General features: G+C 40.7%; 2 protein-coding genes across 4 annotated transcripts; both read left to right on the top strand.

Annotated features, from left to right (window-relative positions):
- The first annotated feature begins 834 nt into the window (after positions 1–834).
- On the top strand, positions 835–5,372 carry LOC116381220 (sarcoplasmic reticulum histidine-rich calcium-binding protein-like). 2 transcript variants are annotated; one of them, XM_031843183.1, is made up of 5 exons: positions 835–1,894; positions 3,666–3,728; positions 3,854–3,925; positions 4,022–4,076; positions 4,176–4,216. In XM_031843183.1, exons 1-5 carry the CDS (start codon positions 1,073–1,075, stop codon positions 4,214–4,216), a joined length of 1,053 nt encoding a protein of 350 aa, XP_031699043.1. In that variant the 5' UTR covers positions 835–1,072. The 2 variants fall into 2 exon arrangements, 1 of the variants encoding a protein (XP_031699043.1); XR_004212650.1 differs by lacking the exons at positions 835–1,894; positions 3,666–3,728; positions 3,854–3,925 and adding an exon at positions 4,366–5,372 and having other exon boundaries at positions 4,029–4,076; positions 4,176–4,212.
- A 63-nt stretch (positions 5,373–5,435) lies between these two features.
- On the top strand, positions 5,436–19,158 carry LOC116381215 (carbonic anhydrase 4-like). Of its 2 annotated transcripts, none has more exons than XM_031843175.1 (17): positions 5,436–5,703; positions 7,941–7,995; positions 10,379–10,411; positions 10,489–10,665; positions 10,815–10,966; positions 11,066–11,155; positions 11,502–11,568; positions 12,796–12,959; positions 14,572–14,677; positions 14,761–14,793; positions 14,880–15,056; positions 15,407–15,555; positions 15,656–15,745; positions 16,906–16,944; positions 17,033–17,102; positions 17,183–17,346; positions 18,590–19,158. In XM_031843175.1, exons 1-17 carry the CDS (start codon positions 5,701–5,703, stop codon positions 18,752–18,754), a joined length of 1,734 nt encoding a protein of 577 aa, XP_031699035.1. In that variant the 5' UTR covers positions 5,436–5,700; the 3' UTR covers positions 18,755–19,158. The 2 variants fall into 2 exon arrangements, with proteins under 2 accessions (XP_031699035.1, XP_031699036.1); XM_031843176.1 differs by lacking the exon at positions 5,436–5,703 and adding an exon at positions 7,499–7,579.
- Positions 19,159–20,054: the final 896 nt, after the last annotated feature.

Here is a 20,054-nt window from a genome sequence, read left to right as displayed (position 1 = left end):
AATGGGGTGTGCGCACATGCAGTCCTGAGTTTCAGCCACGTTTAAAATCAGATTAAATTAAAGAAAGGGAGAGTATTGGTGCACATGGTTACACCTCCCACAACTTCATTGGGCTGAGAATAAATGGCAAAAGTCAAAGTTGTTGAGTCTGAATACTATCTGTTACTCTTTGTGTCTCATTTAGAATAGAACTGTAGAATTGTATATCTTTTTTATTATTATATTTCTTTATTGGCTCGTTTCTGTTATGGGTAATTTAGAGATGTGTGCTGGAATTACATTACAATTAGAGAAAAAAATATAAAAACTTGAAAAAATATAATTGTAATAAAGGTAATGAATAACAGACATACAAGTGTGAACAGTGACGCACATGGAAGAGGTTTGCCCTAATGGATTTCTGCCAGAAAGGGTTTACTGGAACCCAACCGGTTTCTCCTAAACCTAAGTAGCTTGTTGCCTAAACCTGAGGAGCTAACTACTCATGTGCGTACCTACATACTCTCCTGAATTATTTAAGCAGTTTTACAACAAAGGTTATATCAAATTAAAACTTCATCAGCTTTAATAGGAATTATTAAATATCAGTAATTGAACTTCTCCCTCCTTATTTCCATATGTTCTTTAACCTCTCTTTTCCCCCCCCCCCTGGAGTCCACCCCCCCCCCCCCCCCCCCACTGTCTGACATAAGCACACACCCACCTCTCTAATACACAGGGTTAAGGGCATCAGGAGCATTCTTCCCGGACATGTGCCCCTGTCACTCACAGCCACACAACTACACCACACACCCAGTTGTGTTTGCACTGTGTCCTCTGCGTTCCCAACACAAGGCTGGCACTCTGCTCTGTTAGTCTCGTGAACGTGGCCCTCCTCACCCCGTCTCTCTGAAGCTCGGAGCAAAGAGCTGAACAATATCCCCGAATCACCTGCAGCTCTGTTACCTTTTCCGCGGATTTAATTGTTTTTACGTGTTAAAAACCCATTGATTGTTTTTTGAAACAGGGTGGAGATAATCACCCGGTTGTGGATTTGTAGTTCAGAAGAGTGTCCTCAACTGTGTTTTCCAACATGGCACCTGTGAAAGGCTGGGTAGTGGGGCTCCTGCTGGTCCTCCTGTGCCCATCGCAGGGCCCGCTCTCTGGAGTAGTGAGTGCCCAGGACGTGGCTGCAGCGGACGAAGGCCTCCATGCCGGAAATGTTGCGGTGGTTGTGGCTGAAGAGGGCGAAACCACTGAGGGTGATGATGGTGCAGGTGAGGAAGAGGAACATGTAGCAGAGTATGATGAGGAAGATGATGATGAGGCAGATGATGAGGCAGAAACTGATGAACAGGAGGAGGAAGAGGAGGTTGCTGAGGAGAAGGAAGAGGAAGTGGAGGCTGCTGCCGAGGAAGTGGAGGAGGAGGAAGAGGCTGCCGAGGAGGAGGGGGAAGAAGAGGAAGAGGCCGATGAGGAGGAAGAAGAAGAGGCTGCCGATGAGGAAGAGGAGGTAGAAGCTGAAGAAGATGAAGACGAGGAAGAGGGCGAGGAGGCTGCGGATGAGGAAGAGGAGGATGCTGAAGAAGAGGAAGACAAGGAAGAGGGCGAGGAGGCGGCAGATGAGGAAGACGAGGATGATGCTGAAGAAGAGGAAGACGATGAGGATGGGGAGGAGGCTGCAGATGAGGAAGACGAGGATGATGCTGAAGAAGAGGAAGACGATGAGGATGGGGAGGAGGCTGCAGATGAGGAAGACGAGGACGATGCTGAAGAAGAGGGAGACGATGAGGAGGGGGAGGAGGCTGCAGATGAGGAAGACGAGGACGATGCTGAGGAAGAGGAGGCTGATGAGGCAGCAGCAGAGGAGGATGAGGAGGCTTCTGATGACGATGATGACGACGAAACTGAAGGAGTTGAGTTAGCTGAGCAAGAGGAGGCCAATGATGCTGATGAGGAGGAGGAAGAAGATGAGGAGGAAGAAGAGGATGCAACTGAAGCAGAGGAAGATGACGGTATTCCCGCTTATTTAATATATTGGGTTTATCAAAACACTTGCAACCACTCAGTATAAAGTAAACCACATTGTTTCCTAACACTTCTGTCATAAAGCGAGCTGCAGCCACCGTAGGGACACTGTCACACATATCAATCCTAAAATAGACCGGCTTATCTGTGAGGTAGCTGGCACCAAGCAGTATCTAAACCCTCCATGCCTTTTGTTGAACCAGTGTGGCCATTTTGAGACCTCAAAACAGGTACTGATAAAGTGTGTAAAAACATTTAGATGGAAGCGATATTCAAAAGAAGAGCTTTCATGCTGTTGTTTATTCTTTACTGTGCAAACACAGTGTCATACAGCACATGTTGGGGATAGTTTGCTCATTGACCTCACGTCTTACTTTTGTTACAAGTACTCATCTGTGCATTTTGCCTTCTCTCTCTAAAGGCTAACTGCTCTGAAACGTTTACATGCGACTCAAATAAATATTGTTGTATAAGCATATTAGCATTGACTGTAACACAACCTGACTCTAATCATATGATCTCATGATCTCTGGAAAAAGGAAGGTTCATTTTTTTTCAACATTTATAAACATAACACGAGCATCAATGTTAATATGGATCCCTCAGATATGTTAAGGAATTGTGCCGGAGATACACACCAAGCAGGACATTTTGCAATGTGACAAGAGAGTCTACAGCCATGTTAGTGGCTCTGTGATGCTAACATGCTTACAGTACTTGCACGCTGATGTTTAGCAGGTATAATGTTTGTATTAACATGCTAACATTTGCTAATTAGCACTAAACACATTTGTTTTGGCTGACTGGTATGTCACTAGTTTTGTTGGTATTTGGTCAGGACAAACTGAAATTTTGACCTGGTGATGGTAGATGAAAAGTCAGAGATCAAAGTTACAATTCATTCTCTGGGGGGAACGAAAAGTAAGGGGATTACCAAAGTCAGTAGGATTCATCCTCTGAGGACCATGAATGTCTAAATGCACACTGTTGTTGAGATATTTCAGTCTGGACCAAAGTGGTGGACAAAATACTTAGTGGGGACACTTTCTAAATTACGTATACCCAGCGATACCGACAGTTGGGTATGGTTTAAAAAATGACGATAGTACCAATACCAGTAAAGTGATACAGATACCAAAAGAGTACTTCATTTACTAACTTTGTTTTCTATTCTACCCATCATCTGATTGCACGTATTCAGTTGCGTATAATGCCACAACCACCGCAGTTATGTTTTATCTGATGCCACAGGCCTGATGTACCAAACCACACTTTCAAACATTTTTGTGGCTCTCTTGGCGCGCTGAACTGCCAACTTTGTCAAATGCTGGTGTGGCAGTGGGCCAATCACACGTCACATTTGATCAAAGATTGATTGCTGTGATTGGCTTTGAGCAAAACCATACAGACAGTATTTTTTCTCTATATCTGGGTACAAAAAGGATCAAATGCAGGTATTGGTTGACTGAAAAATCATTGCTACTTCTTGGTACTGGCTTATTTAGGTTGGCTCTGGCGATACGATTTATCAACAGTGAACTAATGTCGATCAGGCTGCATTACCGCTGCAGCTCTAGAGGCCTAATTTATCATTGACTCTGTTGACTTTAGATGAGCCTGAAGATGATGACGCAGCAGATAACACAAGTGAAGTGGAGCCCGCTACTGACCTGCTGCAATACCGCTCTGGCTCTTTGTGTAGTGTTTGCTCCATCTGTGAGGTAAAATCATGTAGTAGAAGAATGTAAAGTTGCAATGAATAGTCTAAGTTTATTTCAAATACATTTTTATTTGAAAATAACTGTACAGAATGTGTGTCCCCCCCCCCACCCCCCGCTTCTTTTAGCACTGCTCTAATAACTGTGACAAATGCCCTTGTGAAGAGGGAGATGAGTCGGACCAGTGTGAGCACTGCCAAGTAAGCATCTGCATAAGCTTTGTCTATATAATACACATTAAAGGCAACGCTTCAGTGGGACAAGAGCCTCCTCATTTTAACCCTTTTGTCTTCCAGGAATGCTCATCCTGTTACATTTGCCCAATACTGTGCGACACAATTTGCACACCAGGTAAATACTGGTACTCATACTGTGCATGCACCTTGTTTATTTAAATATTCAGTCAACTTTGGCCTTTTTAAAATATTGTATATATTGCTTTTTTTTCAGGTGGCCTTGTTGATGAGATAACTGGGATCCTCTTTCAGTAAGACTTCTCACGACACATTGATATTTAATGAAATGCTTCTACTGTACATGTATCTACTGATTCAACAGCAGCAAGGCACATACAGTATTTTTGAAACGCTATGTAGTTCAGTGTTGAGTGTCCCCATGGTGTTTGGTCTTTGTTTTGCAGGAGTGTTTCCTCTCTACTCTGAGCAACCCGGAGATTGTGCCCTTTAACGCCACCATGTGGCTGCACGAAGTACTGCGCCCAGGATTGGCGCTGTCCGGCTGTTCATACCTTTCCAGCAACATGTGGACTCCCACAAGAGCTCGTCATGAATCTAACAGCTGACAGAAATACAAAAAACACATTTAGGTTTTAGATTTTTAACGTGCCTTTATTTAGGTTGGCTCTAGGAGCAAACAAGTTTGTTTTACTTTTCCTTTATTTAATGATCTGCCTATTGTACATTTTCCATGCAAAAAGGGTGATAATAACTGGCTACGGCGATTATATAATTTGTTAAGATTCTTTTTTTTGTAGGAGCATTTTTGTAAAACAGTTTAGTTGATCCAAAATGTTAATTGGTCTATCTCAGCGGCAGTAATCTGTATGAATGCACTGGAGAGATGAAAATGAAGTCTACTGCCACTCTCCTAACTTGCCCACTCAGCCCACAGATTTTTTTTACAGCAAAATTTCACAGCAGTTAACACAAAAACAACTTATGCAATGTTACAAATTCCCATCTGATAATAAAATGTTCCTCATCTGTAGAACTTCTAGCGGACATACACCACAAGCACAGGTTATCTCTGTCATGGATTTGCTTCCAATTAGCTGCTTTTGCTATGTTTACTTTTAGTTTTCTATTTCACATTGTTTACTGACTTCTAAAGTATTACTAGATTTGATTTTGTGCACATACTCATGACTGGGGCTAATTGAAACAGCAGTTGAAAAACGTCAATAACTTGGGTAAATATGCCCATAAAACACAACAGTTTTAACTCACAACTATAAAGTTATAAAGCATATAAAGTTAGGTTTTATATATATATATAACCTTATGGGATGTATATGTTGTAAATTCGGAATGATTCATAATAATATAATATAAATTGGGTTCAGACTTTTAGTCCAGAGTATGAATATATTTTAGAATATACTGAATTTAAATAAATCATTTCTGTTCAACCTTCCCCTTTTATTTATTCTTTAATCTGTTTTAATCTTATCTTTTTTTCCCCCTGGTCGCACTCATTTTATATTTGTAGGCATCAGTGATTTTTCACAAGAAATATACACAGACAAATCAAACTGACACTTGCATTTATGAAGTGCCACTTAAAAGATTTGTGACCACCACAACTGCTGAAGTCAATTGTCCAGCCAATCACAAGATGATCAGTTAACGAGCTGCAGCTGCTGCTCAGATGAAGCAAAGTGTTTCTCTCCAGACAGCACAGGGAACTCTCTGAAATCTGCAACTCACGGACCAAGGTTTCCTGCCGGGAAGGTTTTATGGTAAACGTCTGTCTTGTGTCAAGGAAAAACAAAGTTCTTATTTAGTGGTCAGTGACTTGGCAAGAAAAAGGAGGAAAGATATATTGTTCAATCACCACAGACAGAGCTGGAACTTTGTGTTCTTTTGACTGCTTCATATTGATACAGGTTATACTGACTTTAGTGCAACCACAAAATGTATCATCAGCTTATCTTAGGCCTTGATGCTACTCATATTTAACCATTCATTCATACATTCATTCATACATTCATTCATACATTCATTCATTCAGTCATTCATTCATTCATTCATACACTCTAGATTGCAGTGGCGGGCTGTGCATTTTATATGGGCCTTCTGTGCTGTCCTACTGAGCTACGGCCTTTGCCTTTGCCGGCAAACACACATTAAATTATAAAATAGCTATAACTTTGTGATTCTGTTTAGGCCAGCAGAGAAGGCTTAGCTGGCCCTGACGGCCCACCACTGCTAGATTGTTCTTCACACATACTGTCTCTCCATTGTGTCAATTCACTGAACATAAACCTGCCTACCAGCTTGTCCTTGTTGTTTTGGAAAAGGTGTGTTGTGTTTGGGAAGTCAAACCCAGATAGGGCCTGAATACATGAGTGATGTGGTGAAAGGCAGGAAACTTGTGTGGGTTCATTTACAGAGTCGTGTGTGTGTGTAAACGCTGGCACAATTACAATAAACACTGACTTGTACAAAGGCTGTTTTCTCTCTGTCAAGAATGATGGAGTGATGTTGAAGTGTCAATGTTTTCATGTTAAGCTAAATTCTTTCATAAAACACATTGTCATCAATTTATATGAATTGTTCCGACATTTTGGGAAATACAAATATTAATTTTCTGGCAGAAAGTGAGGTGAGTCGATTGAGTCTTGGCTCTAAGGATTGATTTGGATCAATCAGTTAACCATACCAGTGTGTGTGTGTGTGTGTGCGTGTGTGTGTGTGTGTGTATTTATGTTGACGTAACAATTTCCCGCACAGTATCTGTTTCATGTTTGATGTGTCAACCTGAACTTCTGTTACCTTCAAGATTTCCCAGGATTGAGCAGTTGAAATGTAGTCGTATGTGCAATGAAACAAATGGCACTGACTCAGCAAACTGTATAATATCTCACATTACTGCAGTTTATGGTCAACATTCCTACAATGGCTTGTATAGGCTGCTTGAAGCCTGATATAATCCAATTGTGTAAAGACCAAGTCTTATTTAGCTTCTAAGGTATCAGTTTGCAGGGTCACCTGTGAATTAAAAGCTTAGTCTAGCTGTGTCCTATGTTTTCAAAGGGATGGAGTAAATTTCAGTATATCCTTTTATCCGGGTTATGCTTTTGTTCATTTGTGTTCCATTGTTGGTGATGACCACAAAAACGGAGGTGTCAAATACCACTTCCTTTCACAGGGTTCAAATTGATGATTTTAAGTTTCATCATAAGTGAAGTTTAGAAAAACAATCATGCTTTGCATTTAAACTAAGACTCTTCTTTTAAAAATAAATACAAAATAATCATAAAATATGCTGCCATACATTGAGTCAGTGTAGTGTATGGAAACCTGGGTGCTGTGTCCTGGAGCACGATTCATTGAGCTATCTTTACTTTGCTGAGTAAACCCTTATATGTTACCAGATCATTGACTTGCTCTCATCATTTGTATTTTGATTGCAATGTCAGGAACAGAGACCGGCAGTCATGTTACGTGTCTCCCCCATACTGGTTTGGTGTTGTGTATATATACGCAGAGGACCTCCCTCCCACTGTGTGTCCCTCCTCCTCCTTATAACCGACTTGATGGATACATGGGACACATTTTCACCTTCTCCTCACTGATGAACTTGTTTAATCTGGAGGGACTCAGGCCAGGAAGGTAGGGTGTTTGTCAGACTTCTAACGCATGAATTGCCAAAGGGCATTGCTTTATCTATAAAGGTTTTTGTTCTTCAATATAGTGCATTTAAATGGGATTTCAGGTCAGTGATGGACTCTGTAACGCAGATTGCATGAAATAGGTGATTGACTCCATGTCCAGACCTAAACCTGAAAAAAGAAAAGCTCTGTATTCCTATTGATATCCTTTGACTTATACATCGTAGCGTACGGTGGGCTTGCTTAATCATCACAGAGGCTGGTATAGAGATGTTTTCTCTGTCTGATAAAGTTACTTCAGACATTGAGAAAAAGACTTCATGAAACCTTGATTGATAACCGGTTTCCTTTTCTTCCTAAAGATGCATCTTTCCTTACTTCTGCTGTTTCTGAGTTTGGGGGCAATGGTAAAATGTGGTGAGTAAAATGCATCAATTGTCACTAAATGAAAACATTTGTAATTCGTGAGCTTTATCAATTTCTGTATATTATGTATAATGTTTGAGGGTTATGTGCAATTTATTTAGGATATGAGGGATCTGTTGTGGGAATTTTGAACTTGAACAACCTATGTTCAGCAACCTAAAATGCATCCAGCATATTAAATCAACAAAAGTTTTGTAAAAACCGCATTGACTAAAGTTGTCCACCACACCGCATGATCCAACACGGGCCTCTTGATCTTGGTACCTGTTGCAGTGGTGGAAAAAGTACTCAGATACTTTACTTAGGAAAAGTACACAAGTGTTGAAATTCTCCACAAAAGCTTTGCTTTTTTAAAGGTGCTGATTTTAAGTAGCATATATCCTGGAATAAAGAAAGCTGCACTTTCAGGACCAAAGTCCAAGGGCCGCATGCTTAGGACCCTAATTTTTGCAAAGCCTTAAGCGTACGGCATAAGTCTAGTTCTTGTTAATACTTATTATTTTACCATTTTAATCATGTTACATTATTTTAATAAAATCACTGTGCTCACTGTCCGTTTAGCTACAAAAAAAAGTCCTAGGAATGTGGTCCTGAAACTGCCGCTTCCTCTATTACAGGGACATAATTCAGAAGTCATATCTATTGACTCCACACTGCTCTCTACACGGTGGCAGCCTAGCCAGTGGCTTGCAGCTAACAGTGCTAATAGTGCAAACTACGGCAACAGATAACAATGTTTATCTGGGTGGGGGGGGGGATCTGGAGGATGGGCGCTACACATCCTCAAACAAGATACCGCCGAATGAACGCAGTGCAGATGAGCTTTCATGGGCTAGCAAAGGGCACGCCCGGCGGGCTCAGCTAAGTAAATAAAGAAAAGCCATCCAGGCTTTTACTACACACACAGAGAGAGAGAGAGAGAGAGACTTTATCCTCTGCCTGGGGAGATATTTTTCCACTATATCTTTACATTGCAAATTCAGAATCGGAATATCATAGTTTAAAGAATAACTACATTCATCTGTTAATAAAGACATTTCTTAATATTTTTTTCTATAAATCTACATTTCACTGTTGAGAATGGCTCAAAACACCATTTACTGTTTTAAATCTGCCCTAATCTTGCAATGCCAATCTGAGATTGAGTCTACATCATGAAATAAAAGGATGTTAAAGCGCTCCACTTAGACCCTCCTGCTCGCCTCTCCCCACACTATCGTTTTCACTTTTTTAGTATTCACTGTGTAGCAATAGAATCCCAGCACAAGCTTGTCCTCTCCTTACTGTGGACTGGAAATTAAGCTATGGGCACATAAGGAAGCCAGGTGAATCCGCATTCCTCCCGGCAAAGTAGTCTCCCAGCGGCGGCGCGTGGGTGTCATTTCATCTCTCAGCTCCTTGCCCACTTTTGAACATTTTTCTAAATTACACAGAGGGTGGAGTTAGGCTCAAACTTGGGGGTGAAGTTGCACTTAAAGTAACGATAACTGAATGGCTTTGTGCCACATTATTTGATGTTTAAATAACAACACATGAGCAGCATTTTGCTCCTGTAGCTGGTGAAGGTGTTGCCCGTTTCAACCAGATGTAGATGTGGTCGTTTAGTTTAGTGGTTCCCAACCGAGGAGTTGTAGGCCCCCAGAGGACCACTAGATGGAACTGAGGGTTCTTGACATGATTTAAAAAAAAATAAAAAAAATTTCTCCCAGGTTTTGACTTTACTAATTGTTTTTTTGTGTAATATTGGATCATTTGACCTATTTCAACAAATATTTTCCTACACTTTGGTAACCCAAGTATTAGTCTTAGGAGGTTAAAAGTTGTCATGGATGTCAAGAGTGTGGCGTGAAGGTTTGTGTTCATGACTAAGGCTTTGCAGTTAGACTGACCAACAGTAAACAGGCGCATGACTTCTAAACAAATTCACGTACCATGACCGAACTCGTGAACCGTTTGTAGTACACTCTGGTGGGAGGCCCCATTGGTAGCAGCAGAAAGTAACATTGACATCAAGCCACGGAGGACAAGTGTTTGAGAAGTGGTGTGAGAATGCATTCACCTGTGGCTGCATGTACATTCATGTAATTCACACTTGTTTATGTAAAATCATAATGTAGAAAGTAGCTTTAGTTGTCATAACTGAAACGTACATTTCACTCTGAAATGTGGTGGAGTAGAAGCACTAAGCAGCATAAACAATGGGTACAAGTAGGCTTTTATCAATTTTACTTGAGTAACCACCACTGATTATTATTATTATTTCTCAGGCAGGGAAGTATTTCATTACATAATGCTGATAAAGCCACATTTGACGCTTTTGTATCAGCTGGCTCCTGCAGTGTTTCAAAGTACATTTTCTATATTTCTGTTTCAGCTGCTGGAAGTGAATGGTGCTATAACGGCTGTGGTAAGTACAGACAGATGTGACGGTACAGTTTGGATCAAAACCATTATCGGTCTACAATAGTTTAATGACTTTCACAGAGCACACCCCGAATAAGTGGGCAGACATCCCCGGTGCTTCCTGTGGAGAAAAAAGGCAGTCTCCTATTAATATCGTCACTGCCGATGTTAACACTGACCATCACCTGCTTAACTTCACCTTTGTCAACTTCTCCTCTCAACACGTCATCAAGTCCATCATAAACAACGGTCATACAGGTACACAAACTGAGACTGAGTACACAACATTGTTCTTTTTTGCATAGAACACCATATGCAGTATTGGACAGAGAAGTCATTCAAATCAAATGTGTTAAACTTCTGTAAAAACAGGCTGTAACTACATAAACACTCTTCTCCATCTTTAGTGAAATGCATATTGGAGGCAAATGAAGTTGAAGTGAGTGGAGGTGGACTTAATGGAACTTATTCTACACTTCAGTTTCACTTTCACTGGGGCAATACAGAATATCATCCAGGTTCAGAGCACATGATTGATGGGCACAGATATCCCATGGAGGTACAGTATGGGTTGGCATTCACCTGAGACAACATGCCTCTCCTCTTTATAAACTGCATTGATTTGTTTTGTCTTATCAATCCATGTACTCTCTCGTAGATGCACATAGTCAGTCTGAAGAAAGGCCTCTCCGCGCAGGACGCCAAGGAGGATTCAGAGGGAATTGCAGCTCTTGGGTTTTTCATAAATGTATGTCCAGTATTTCAAATCATTACAAAGAAAACTATTGATTGCTAACCATTCACTAAAAAGAATGCCTTGAAAACATCATTAGAATATTAACATTTTTGCAGAATTTCAGCTTGCTCATTGGAAAGAGGTTGCAATTATGAAATTTGGCCAGATTATTACATCTTAAGATCACAGGTCATTGCAGTGGTTGTCTGATGGCTGCATCTGAACACCAACAACCCACTGACGACTGGACTGCTCCAGATAATATTTACAAAAAAATAACTAAATGCATGCACGTTGAAGGAGTTAATTCCCATATTGTCAAGATAATGGAAGTATAATTGATGTCCTCTCCCTAAAGGCAACAGACGATGGAGATATGTCGGGACCATGGGGCGATCTCACATCTTACCTGACAAACATCACAGGTAGGTGTTTGTCCCTCTAATATTATTGCAGCAGATCGCAGTGATTGGTCTGATAGAGACCTAAGACCGTTCTCATTTACCAGTTTGTACATCCTTGATTCCTCTCCTCGCCTCCACAGTTGTCCTGAACACTGTTTATGATCTTGTATATTTACTTTTAATTCAATTCACAACGTGGCATAATGTGACAAGAAGGATATCATGCATTTTTATTCAACACATGCTTATATGTTATAGGATTAATGTATTTTATTGTGTGAGGCACTACAAATGTTTGTGTGAAAAGTACTACGTAAATAAAGTGTCATATGATTCAGTGATGTATATGCACACAAATACAATCCGCAAAGGATACACTGGTGTTTACTAGCTTGTAGCTCTTTGAGATGCATTTTAGTAGTTGAGATGCCCTTCAAGTTGGAGTGCTGAGATCAATTTCCGGGCATACCACTCCAGGGATCAGTATATACTGCTGAACGCAGTGGCATGCACTCCAGGGATCGGTATGTATCGCTGAACAACAGTGGCATACCATCAGTCACTTTTTGATCTCTGCGTCACACCAGTCCAGCTGTGATCAACGTCCGCCATCATAAGAAACAGACGTCGCTTCACGTGACTCTACAGAGGAAAGGACGTCTCAAGACAGAGTTAAAGGTGCAACATGGGCTGATTGTTGACCCTTGCTCTGGCCATCATCACTGATGCATGTAGGCCTGCACATCAACACAATGTCCATTCAGTATAAGCAGAGTGCGCATGGCCGAGCAGAGTGGAGAACAATGATGAAGCGCATGTGAAAGAGAGAACGACAGTGAGAGAATCAAAAGGGTGACCTGACGTATAGCGCTTTTATCTCAACAATCATGCAAATAAGCGTTGCACCTTAATGCTTCAAATATTTGCTCAGACATCAGATCATGCACATGGTGGCATCCTGGCGAAACCTGAGTCTTGTTCAGAGCCAACATATTTGAGTGAAAGTATGATGCTGGGATAAATTATTTTCGCTCCTGTGCTTTGATATCTTTGATGACCCATGTTTTCTTATGGGAAGTCATGCTCCTGGCGTTGTACTTGCATTCTATGTGCTTTTATTGTGAAGTGTGAATATTTTTGGAAAGACATCAAGGAAATCTGCAGCAGGGGAGGTTGATGTAAAAAGTAGATCGTATGGTGATACTACTCCGGATGATGACTTTTTTTGTGTCTTACATCTTTACACAGGCACAGAGGTTGATATGAACCATAACATTTCTATCGATGACCTGATTGGAAATGTAGACCTCACGAAGTTCTATCGGTACATGGGCTCCCTGACCACCCCCAACTGCAGTGAAGCCGTTGTGTGGACACTCTTTCAAGAGCCAATAAACATCAACAAAAAACTGGTGAGCTAACCCAATAGTTAATCTACTAATACACCTCGGCACAGAGAGGACTGCAAGGGCCCTTCAAACATTTAAAGTATTTGGACTTGCAGTGTTACAGCAGCAAAAGCCCCAAAAGTCCCCCAGTTTGTAATCAGATGGCCGTGTGAACCCTAGAGAGAATATTACCTGAATCTGCAGCTATTGTTTAGCTGTCTGCCTGTAACATCACTGTTTTGGTTCGCTGTTATTGATAGAAGGGGCCGCAGAAAGCAGCTGTTTTTTGTGAAAAAGCCACTGCACACTACCTGTAAGAGCCATTTTGTTGTTTTTGTTTTGTACAACCTCCCACCACATGGGGGCGTAGTGCCGGTGTGAATCAGGCCACAGGTAATATAATCAGTGGGGTCATTGGACACAGGTTGTTGCTAATAGGTAGAAGCAAACAGTTTTTGACCGTGAAGATTCAACAAATGCAAATGTTATGATTTATTGGTATGAGGAGAAAATGGATAACTGAAGAGAAAGTGGTGAACTCTGATTATGTGAGGAATAAAATGCCTATATTCGAAACTGGACTTTGTTAGTTATGGCACGCGTCAGAACAAGCATTACAGCAACCGTAGTGACTTTTTTTTATTGGGAAGCAACGGTCACTACACTACCTGCTCAACACCAAGTTGCAAGTTGCTCCCCCCCCCCCTCTCAAACTTGAGGCAGTGCAGAGGGCAATTAATGCATGCATTGTTTCCTTGAAGAGGTGATTTTTGCAAATAAATATCCTTTGCAGCCTACGTCTGATAAAGGTCCATTATGTTGCAGCTCCTACTTTGACCAGTGAACCTAAACAGCACTTAAAGCGAGCAGTAAACAAAAGTCACTGGATTGACGGAATGATCTGTCTTGAGTTGCTGTGGCATATTTCCAGCTGTTCCTGGCAGCCTTGCTTGGTTTCTTCCCTGCCAGCAAAAATGTATTCATTTCCATGTCATGCTGTTCCCCATGAACCGGTTAAACAAAACTGCAAAGACCTATTGCAAGCGCAATTACACAAAAACTGTGACACATGTGACCACTGATCGCCCTCTGGCAAACATCACCAGAGAACATGATGCCGGGACATACTAATACATGGTGTGCTGTTTTGATCATCATGTTAGATCATCAGGGTTGTTTTACTTTCTGTTGAATCCAACAACAAAAGATGAGACGGTGGGTTTGTACAGATAGTTGAGTCACGTGTTGTATGTTGCAGAGTGACGAATGATCATTCTCCTCATCTTATCTACCTGACAGCCGTCAGGAGTTGGACGATAGCCCAGCGCACCTCTCTCTGCACGTTGCCTGTGCGTCAGGTGGTTCAGCAGGTGCATGACTCTGACCTCTACTTTAAGCATACCAGTCTGTAAAACACTTGCAAAGGGTAGACAGTGAGCCAAAATGACTGTTTTTAAGTTGATTTCTGCAGTGAAACTTCATTTAATTACTTGCGTCTAAGTCAATCAACCGTACCATGTTTCACATTTATGTGAACAAATGTTGTATAAAGCCTTTTGTGCCTCCGGGGAAAACTCGGCCTTATTTTTCCCAATAACTTCACTGTTAAACAATAAACATTTCTTTTGTTTCGTAGGTTCAGCGGTTTCCCATGAAGACAAGACTCGCCAATGTGTATCGGCCTAAACAACCTCTTAATGGACGTCACGTCTTCGCTTCCCCTGCAACTCCTTTATCACCCAGTGAGTTGTAAAATCACACTCGCATATAGACCAGTAGTGTTTATGACTGAGTTGACCCATCAAATATGACTTCTATTCTTTAGGTCATTCGTGGTGCTATGAGGAGGAAGCCTGTGGTATGTACAAATCTGACGACAGTTTCAAAGTGATAATGCTGTTCCAGGATTTTGTTTTACACTTTCATTTTCCTATCTACCATCAGAGTACAAGCCGGCTCATTGGCACAATCTGCCTCACTCGCAATGTGGCGGCGAGCGCCAGTCACCCGTCAACATCGAGACACGTGACACTGTGTCGGACGAGCATCTCGACGCCTTCAATTTTACAAAGTTTGACGACAAACATGCCATCATGTACATGACTAACACAGGCCACTCAGGTTTGTTCTCTCATATTATGGGCTGTTTCCGACTCAAATCCCAAAACAAGACTAATGCTTAAGTTAACTGTAGCTTTTGAGGGTTATGATTAGAGCTGCAATGATTTATCTATTAGTCAAACACAAAATAATTCATCAGCAACAATTTCAGTAATTGTTAAATAATCAAATCAGTGAATGTCTCATGTATTTCATAGTAAAGTGAATATCTTTTGGGTTTTAGACGTGGTTGGTCCAAACAAGCAATTTGAAGGCATTACTTTGGGGTCTGGAACATTTTGAGGGGCTATTTTTTTGGGGGGGACATTTTATTCGATAAATCAATAATGAAAATAATTTTCAACTTTCAGTGAAGTGTGTGTTGAAAGAGGACATGGTGGAGGTCTCAGGCGGCGGTTTGGGATACGTCTACTCCACCCTTCAGTTCCACTTCCATTGGGGCTCATATAAGTCTGATGGCTCAGAGCACAAAGTGGATTCAAAGAGATACCCAATGGAGGTAATTGAACTACTCTGTTGTTGCAGTGAAGGCATGGTTTTCTAATAGATTTAGTTTTTGCCAGTGTAATACTACATGTCATTATTGTGTCATTGTCCAGATGCACATAGTGAACAAGAGGAAGGATTTAACTCTGGAAGAGGCACTAGAGACTCCTAATGGTTTGGCAGTGCTGGGATTCCTTATTGAGGTAACATTTAGTGCATTAGACTATAGTTATGTAATGAGTCAGTAGTTGTGAGTCAAAGCATTACTACACACACTCAACACTTGTTTGTAATTTGTCACTTTTCTAGTATGAACACACTTCAACATCCATGCTTGCTATTGATACCAAAAAAAAAATATTTTTTCTTACCAGCAGTGAAAGCGACACACATGGCAAAAATATGGCCCGAGAGACGCCTACTGTAGGGAGAAATGCCACAGAAGAGGTTATGAGTACTTACGAGGTGTTTATACGTCTGTGTGTCTGTCCGTTGACAGATTTTGTCACTGCGATAGCATCACAACCGTGCAAGATGCAATCAAAATACTTTACAGGTATGTAGCTGAGATCAAAATGAAGGCTGAGTTTTAAGATGAATGTGGTCTGAGCCAGAGACACAGAGATATAAACTGGCAAAGATCTACATTGCTTCTGTGGTATTTCCTGCTACTTTGTGTGTGTCTCCAGCCCTCCATTTGGCCTTGATGACGCACACACACACACGCACACACACACACACACACACACACACACACACAGTCACAAGGTAAAAACAATACGATGTCACTATTGCTGCTGGTAAGAATCTGTTCCTTCAAGTGCTGTAGTCGTGACATGACAAGTAAATGTTTTCCATCAACACAATATAACATTTGACACTTGGCAAACATGAGCCAAAGCAAAATACATACTGCACTGCAGTTATACAACAAGAGAAGGGTGGAAAATGGTGCCAAAATAATTGGGCTCTCACTCATCAGGTGAAATCATTTACTGAGAGACAAGAATGTTGTCACCTCTCATCCATTGCTAAGTGTTTCATGCGTATACATGCACAGTTGTATGTCTGACATTAAATGAGAATAAGTACTTTTAAAGACTTTGTGAAATGATTTGTCATAATCCTATTTAAAACTGATTAAAGGGGCTGCTATGTTCATGCAAGTTCCAATGCAAACCTCGTGAATATTTGTTACAATATAAAAATCTACCACCTGTGGTCAGTTCTATAATTGGTGGAGAGTTTTCACAGTGCATATTAGGGTAGGGAATCATCCTTTCTTTTCTCTGCAGTCCAAATTTGACACTAAGATGTGCTGTTTACACAACAGACTCACTTCTTTGTACTGTTTATTGTTCAGGCGAAGAGTGCCCAGAGCAGCAGTTCAGGACATCGTGAGGCAAGTGGTGTAGATTTCTTCAAGCAGCAGATTGTGTTACTCCTATATTCAAAATGTTCATCATCATTTACTGTGTTTGTCTCTGTAGACACATCCCACATCTGATATGGAGGCCTGGAAAAAACTGACCAGCTATATTTTAGCTATTCATAACATCAGTGAGTGAATAACTGTTTTGTTTGCATTCATGTCAAAACAAATGTGGCAGTACATCTTGTGCATTTTGGCTCCCATGCAGGCTCAGAAGTTAACGTCACAGATGCGATCTCCATTGATGACTTGCTTGGCGATGTCAACCGTGCTCAATACTACCGCTACAACGGCTCCTTAACCACCCCTTCATGTCATGAAGCGGTGGTATGGACAGTCTTTAAAGAGTCTGTCAAGGTGGACCAAAACCTGGTACGTCATTCTCAACATCTTGGTGCTGAAGATTTAAATGTGGTGTGCCACAATAAGAATTATATATTAAGTGATTTTATGTATAATCAACAAACAGGGTAATGAACACCAATAACGATTGTCAAAATAGTTAGCATATTATCCTGCTTGGAGGTTACAAGAGAGCAGTTTGTTCCACGAAATCACAGGTCGATGAAAAACGACTATGCTGAGCGTAGCGGTAGATACTACAGAAATGCAGTGTGTCAGAATCCTGATTCAACGTGTGCGTAACAAATGCCAGTGTTATATCTGTTGTTGGGGAAATAAAGGAAAATCTCAACAATACATTGGTATTTAATCTTTAAAACAGTTTCAGTTACTAATCAAAACAGAAACGGAAAACAACGATATGACGCCCTGAGGAATAAAGTGATTGACAAAGTCATGAAAAATTGGAATGATAGAATAAATGTGAGACATGACAAAGGTTACCTGTGGGGTCTGAAGGAACCCCAGTTGGTGGGATGAGGGTTAACTTCAGGTTTAAGTGATCTTATAATTAGTAATTGGCCCTGGTGTCCAAACATTGGTTCTCCACTACAGTACAATTGAGTCACTGTCATTGATGGTAATGATGGCAGCTTCCACAATTAATTGCTGCACCCTGTTTTGGGATAACCCAAAACAAAATGTACTTCACTTGTGCATCACCCTTGATAACAATGACACTATGATCTAGTGCTTTGTTAGTTGAAGCTGACGGCGTTGACCTAATCTGCTACTTGGCAAATGGACGACTTTTTAAAAAGATGGTAAAAAAAACAACTAAAACTGCACAAAGAAGAGATTTCCAGATCTGTGTGTTGCAATTGACTTTTGCCTGGAAAATAACAAACTTTCAAGTGTACAAAAATCTTTTACACTACATTGTCTGAAGGACATAATAATCAATGGAAATAATCAATGGATCAATGCTTTTATCAGCTTGAAAGTAACCTAACCCAAATGTGGGTCATCATCATTCAAATGGCATCTTTTTTTTCCAAAGCTTCTTTTGTGATGGCTGTTGTCTCTTCTGTATATCCTGTCAAGACACATTGCTTATGCACGACTGCCTTCACTATTGTAACAGGTTGTACTGCTCGAACAGGATAACTAGTGCAAGAATGTTATTTTAAATGAAAGAGGCCGCCTTTTACAACAAGTCAAGTGTATAGTCTGTCCCAAATGAGACTTTAACTTTTTCTTTTTTTCCCACCAGATGACGATGTTCCCGACTCATGCAGGATATCACAACGTCTATCGGCCTACGCAGTCTCTTCATGACAGGACAATCTACTCCACCAAATCAGCATCCAGTGCCCCTGTTGCCATCATACTGCTGCTACTGCTGGCATGTCTCTGTGCCTTTTCATACAACTTGTGAGACGATTAGCTAATCGGAACTGCTGTGAAGAAGTATATTGCGCTAATTATCGGTCTTGCTTGGAAAGTGCTGTTTCATTGGTGATTTTCATTGATGTAGTATGCAATTATATAATCTCACAAGATCAAGATCACATCTTTTGATTTGTATCAAAGTGGTTACTACTTGATTTAATTTTAATCGTATCCCGATTTGCTTTGCTCTATCAAAACATGCAGGAGAATTTAAACCTTCAATCAACTATATCTCATGGTAATTCAAGACTATTGTCTATTATGCTAAATCAATAATTATAGTTGTTGACCACTGCACAGAAGATGCAACATGAAAAATAATGTGTTATTCCAGTGAGTGTTCTTGTGCTTTTATGAGTGGGGAAATAAATAATCGTATTGATACTGTTTGAGGGTAAAATGCTTCCTCGAATTATTTCCCTTATGGATACGCAGCATGATGTGACTCAAGAACAAATGTCCTGAATGTAAATTCAGCAGCTAAAGGGCTGGTGTGCTGTGCTACAGCAAATACAAGAGATCGCTTAAGTTACGTCTTTTAAGGTGTGTAAAGTTTTGAAAAGGTATATTCATTCAAATTAAACACATTTTATGAACATTAGCTGGTGCAAATTGATAAAATGGCACCACATCTGGCAAACCACACCATGTAGGAGTCAAAATACACAATAATCTGCACTGTTAAAAATGTAAAGGGTCATAAAAGCACTTTCATCACAAAAATCTATGACCATTATGGGTGTCACGGTTCAATACGGCACGGTTCAATACAACAAAAAAGCATGAAGTCTGTTCTTTTTTTACTTTGATATATAACAATCGCTGCAGGAGCAGCTACCTGCAGGGAGAGTTTGTAGAGTATGTGCTGCTGTTGGTTTTCTTGCTAAGCTAGTTTAGCATAGCATGCATCACCACAGTAGAATGTTGTTCTTCTGCGGTGGGAGTGTCAGACATCATGTCTGTTATGTCGGGTGGTTTGCCTTGTTGACCACATATTTGCCACAATTTAACCTTCTGCATTTTCCAAATGCAATAGTATTATTCAAACATATTTTTCGGTTCTTAATGCGTACAGAACCGTAAGCCTCATACCGAACGGTTCAATACAAATACGTGTATTGTTACACCCCTAATGAACATGCCACCATTCGCTATAGATTCTCGCCATGATCAATTATATTGATGTACAGGACCAAATACAAGCAAATCAACCAATGACAACACAACCCCACTCCTCACTCGCAATGAAGTTCAGTTTGAATGCACTTCTCGTTTTAGAAAACGAG

The sequence above is a fragment of the Anarrhichthys ocellatus genome, unplaced genomic scaffold (genome assembly GCF_004355925.1).
Source record: "Anarrhichthys ocellatus isolate YVR2014 unplaced genomic scaffold, GSC_Weel_1.0 scaffold4, whole genome shotgun sequence".
Lineage (NCBI taxonomy): Eukaryota > Metazoa > Chordata > Actinopteri > Perciformes > Anarhichadidae > Anarrhichthys > Anarrhichthys ocellatus.
Note: the sequence above shows the minus strand (reverse complement) of the source record. Positions and strands in the feature narration are given on the sequence as shown.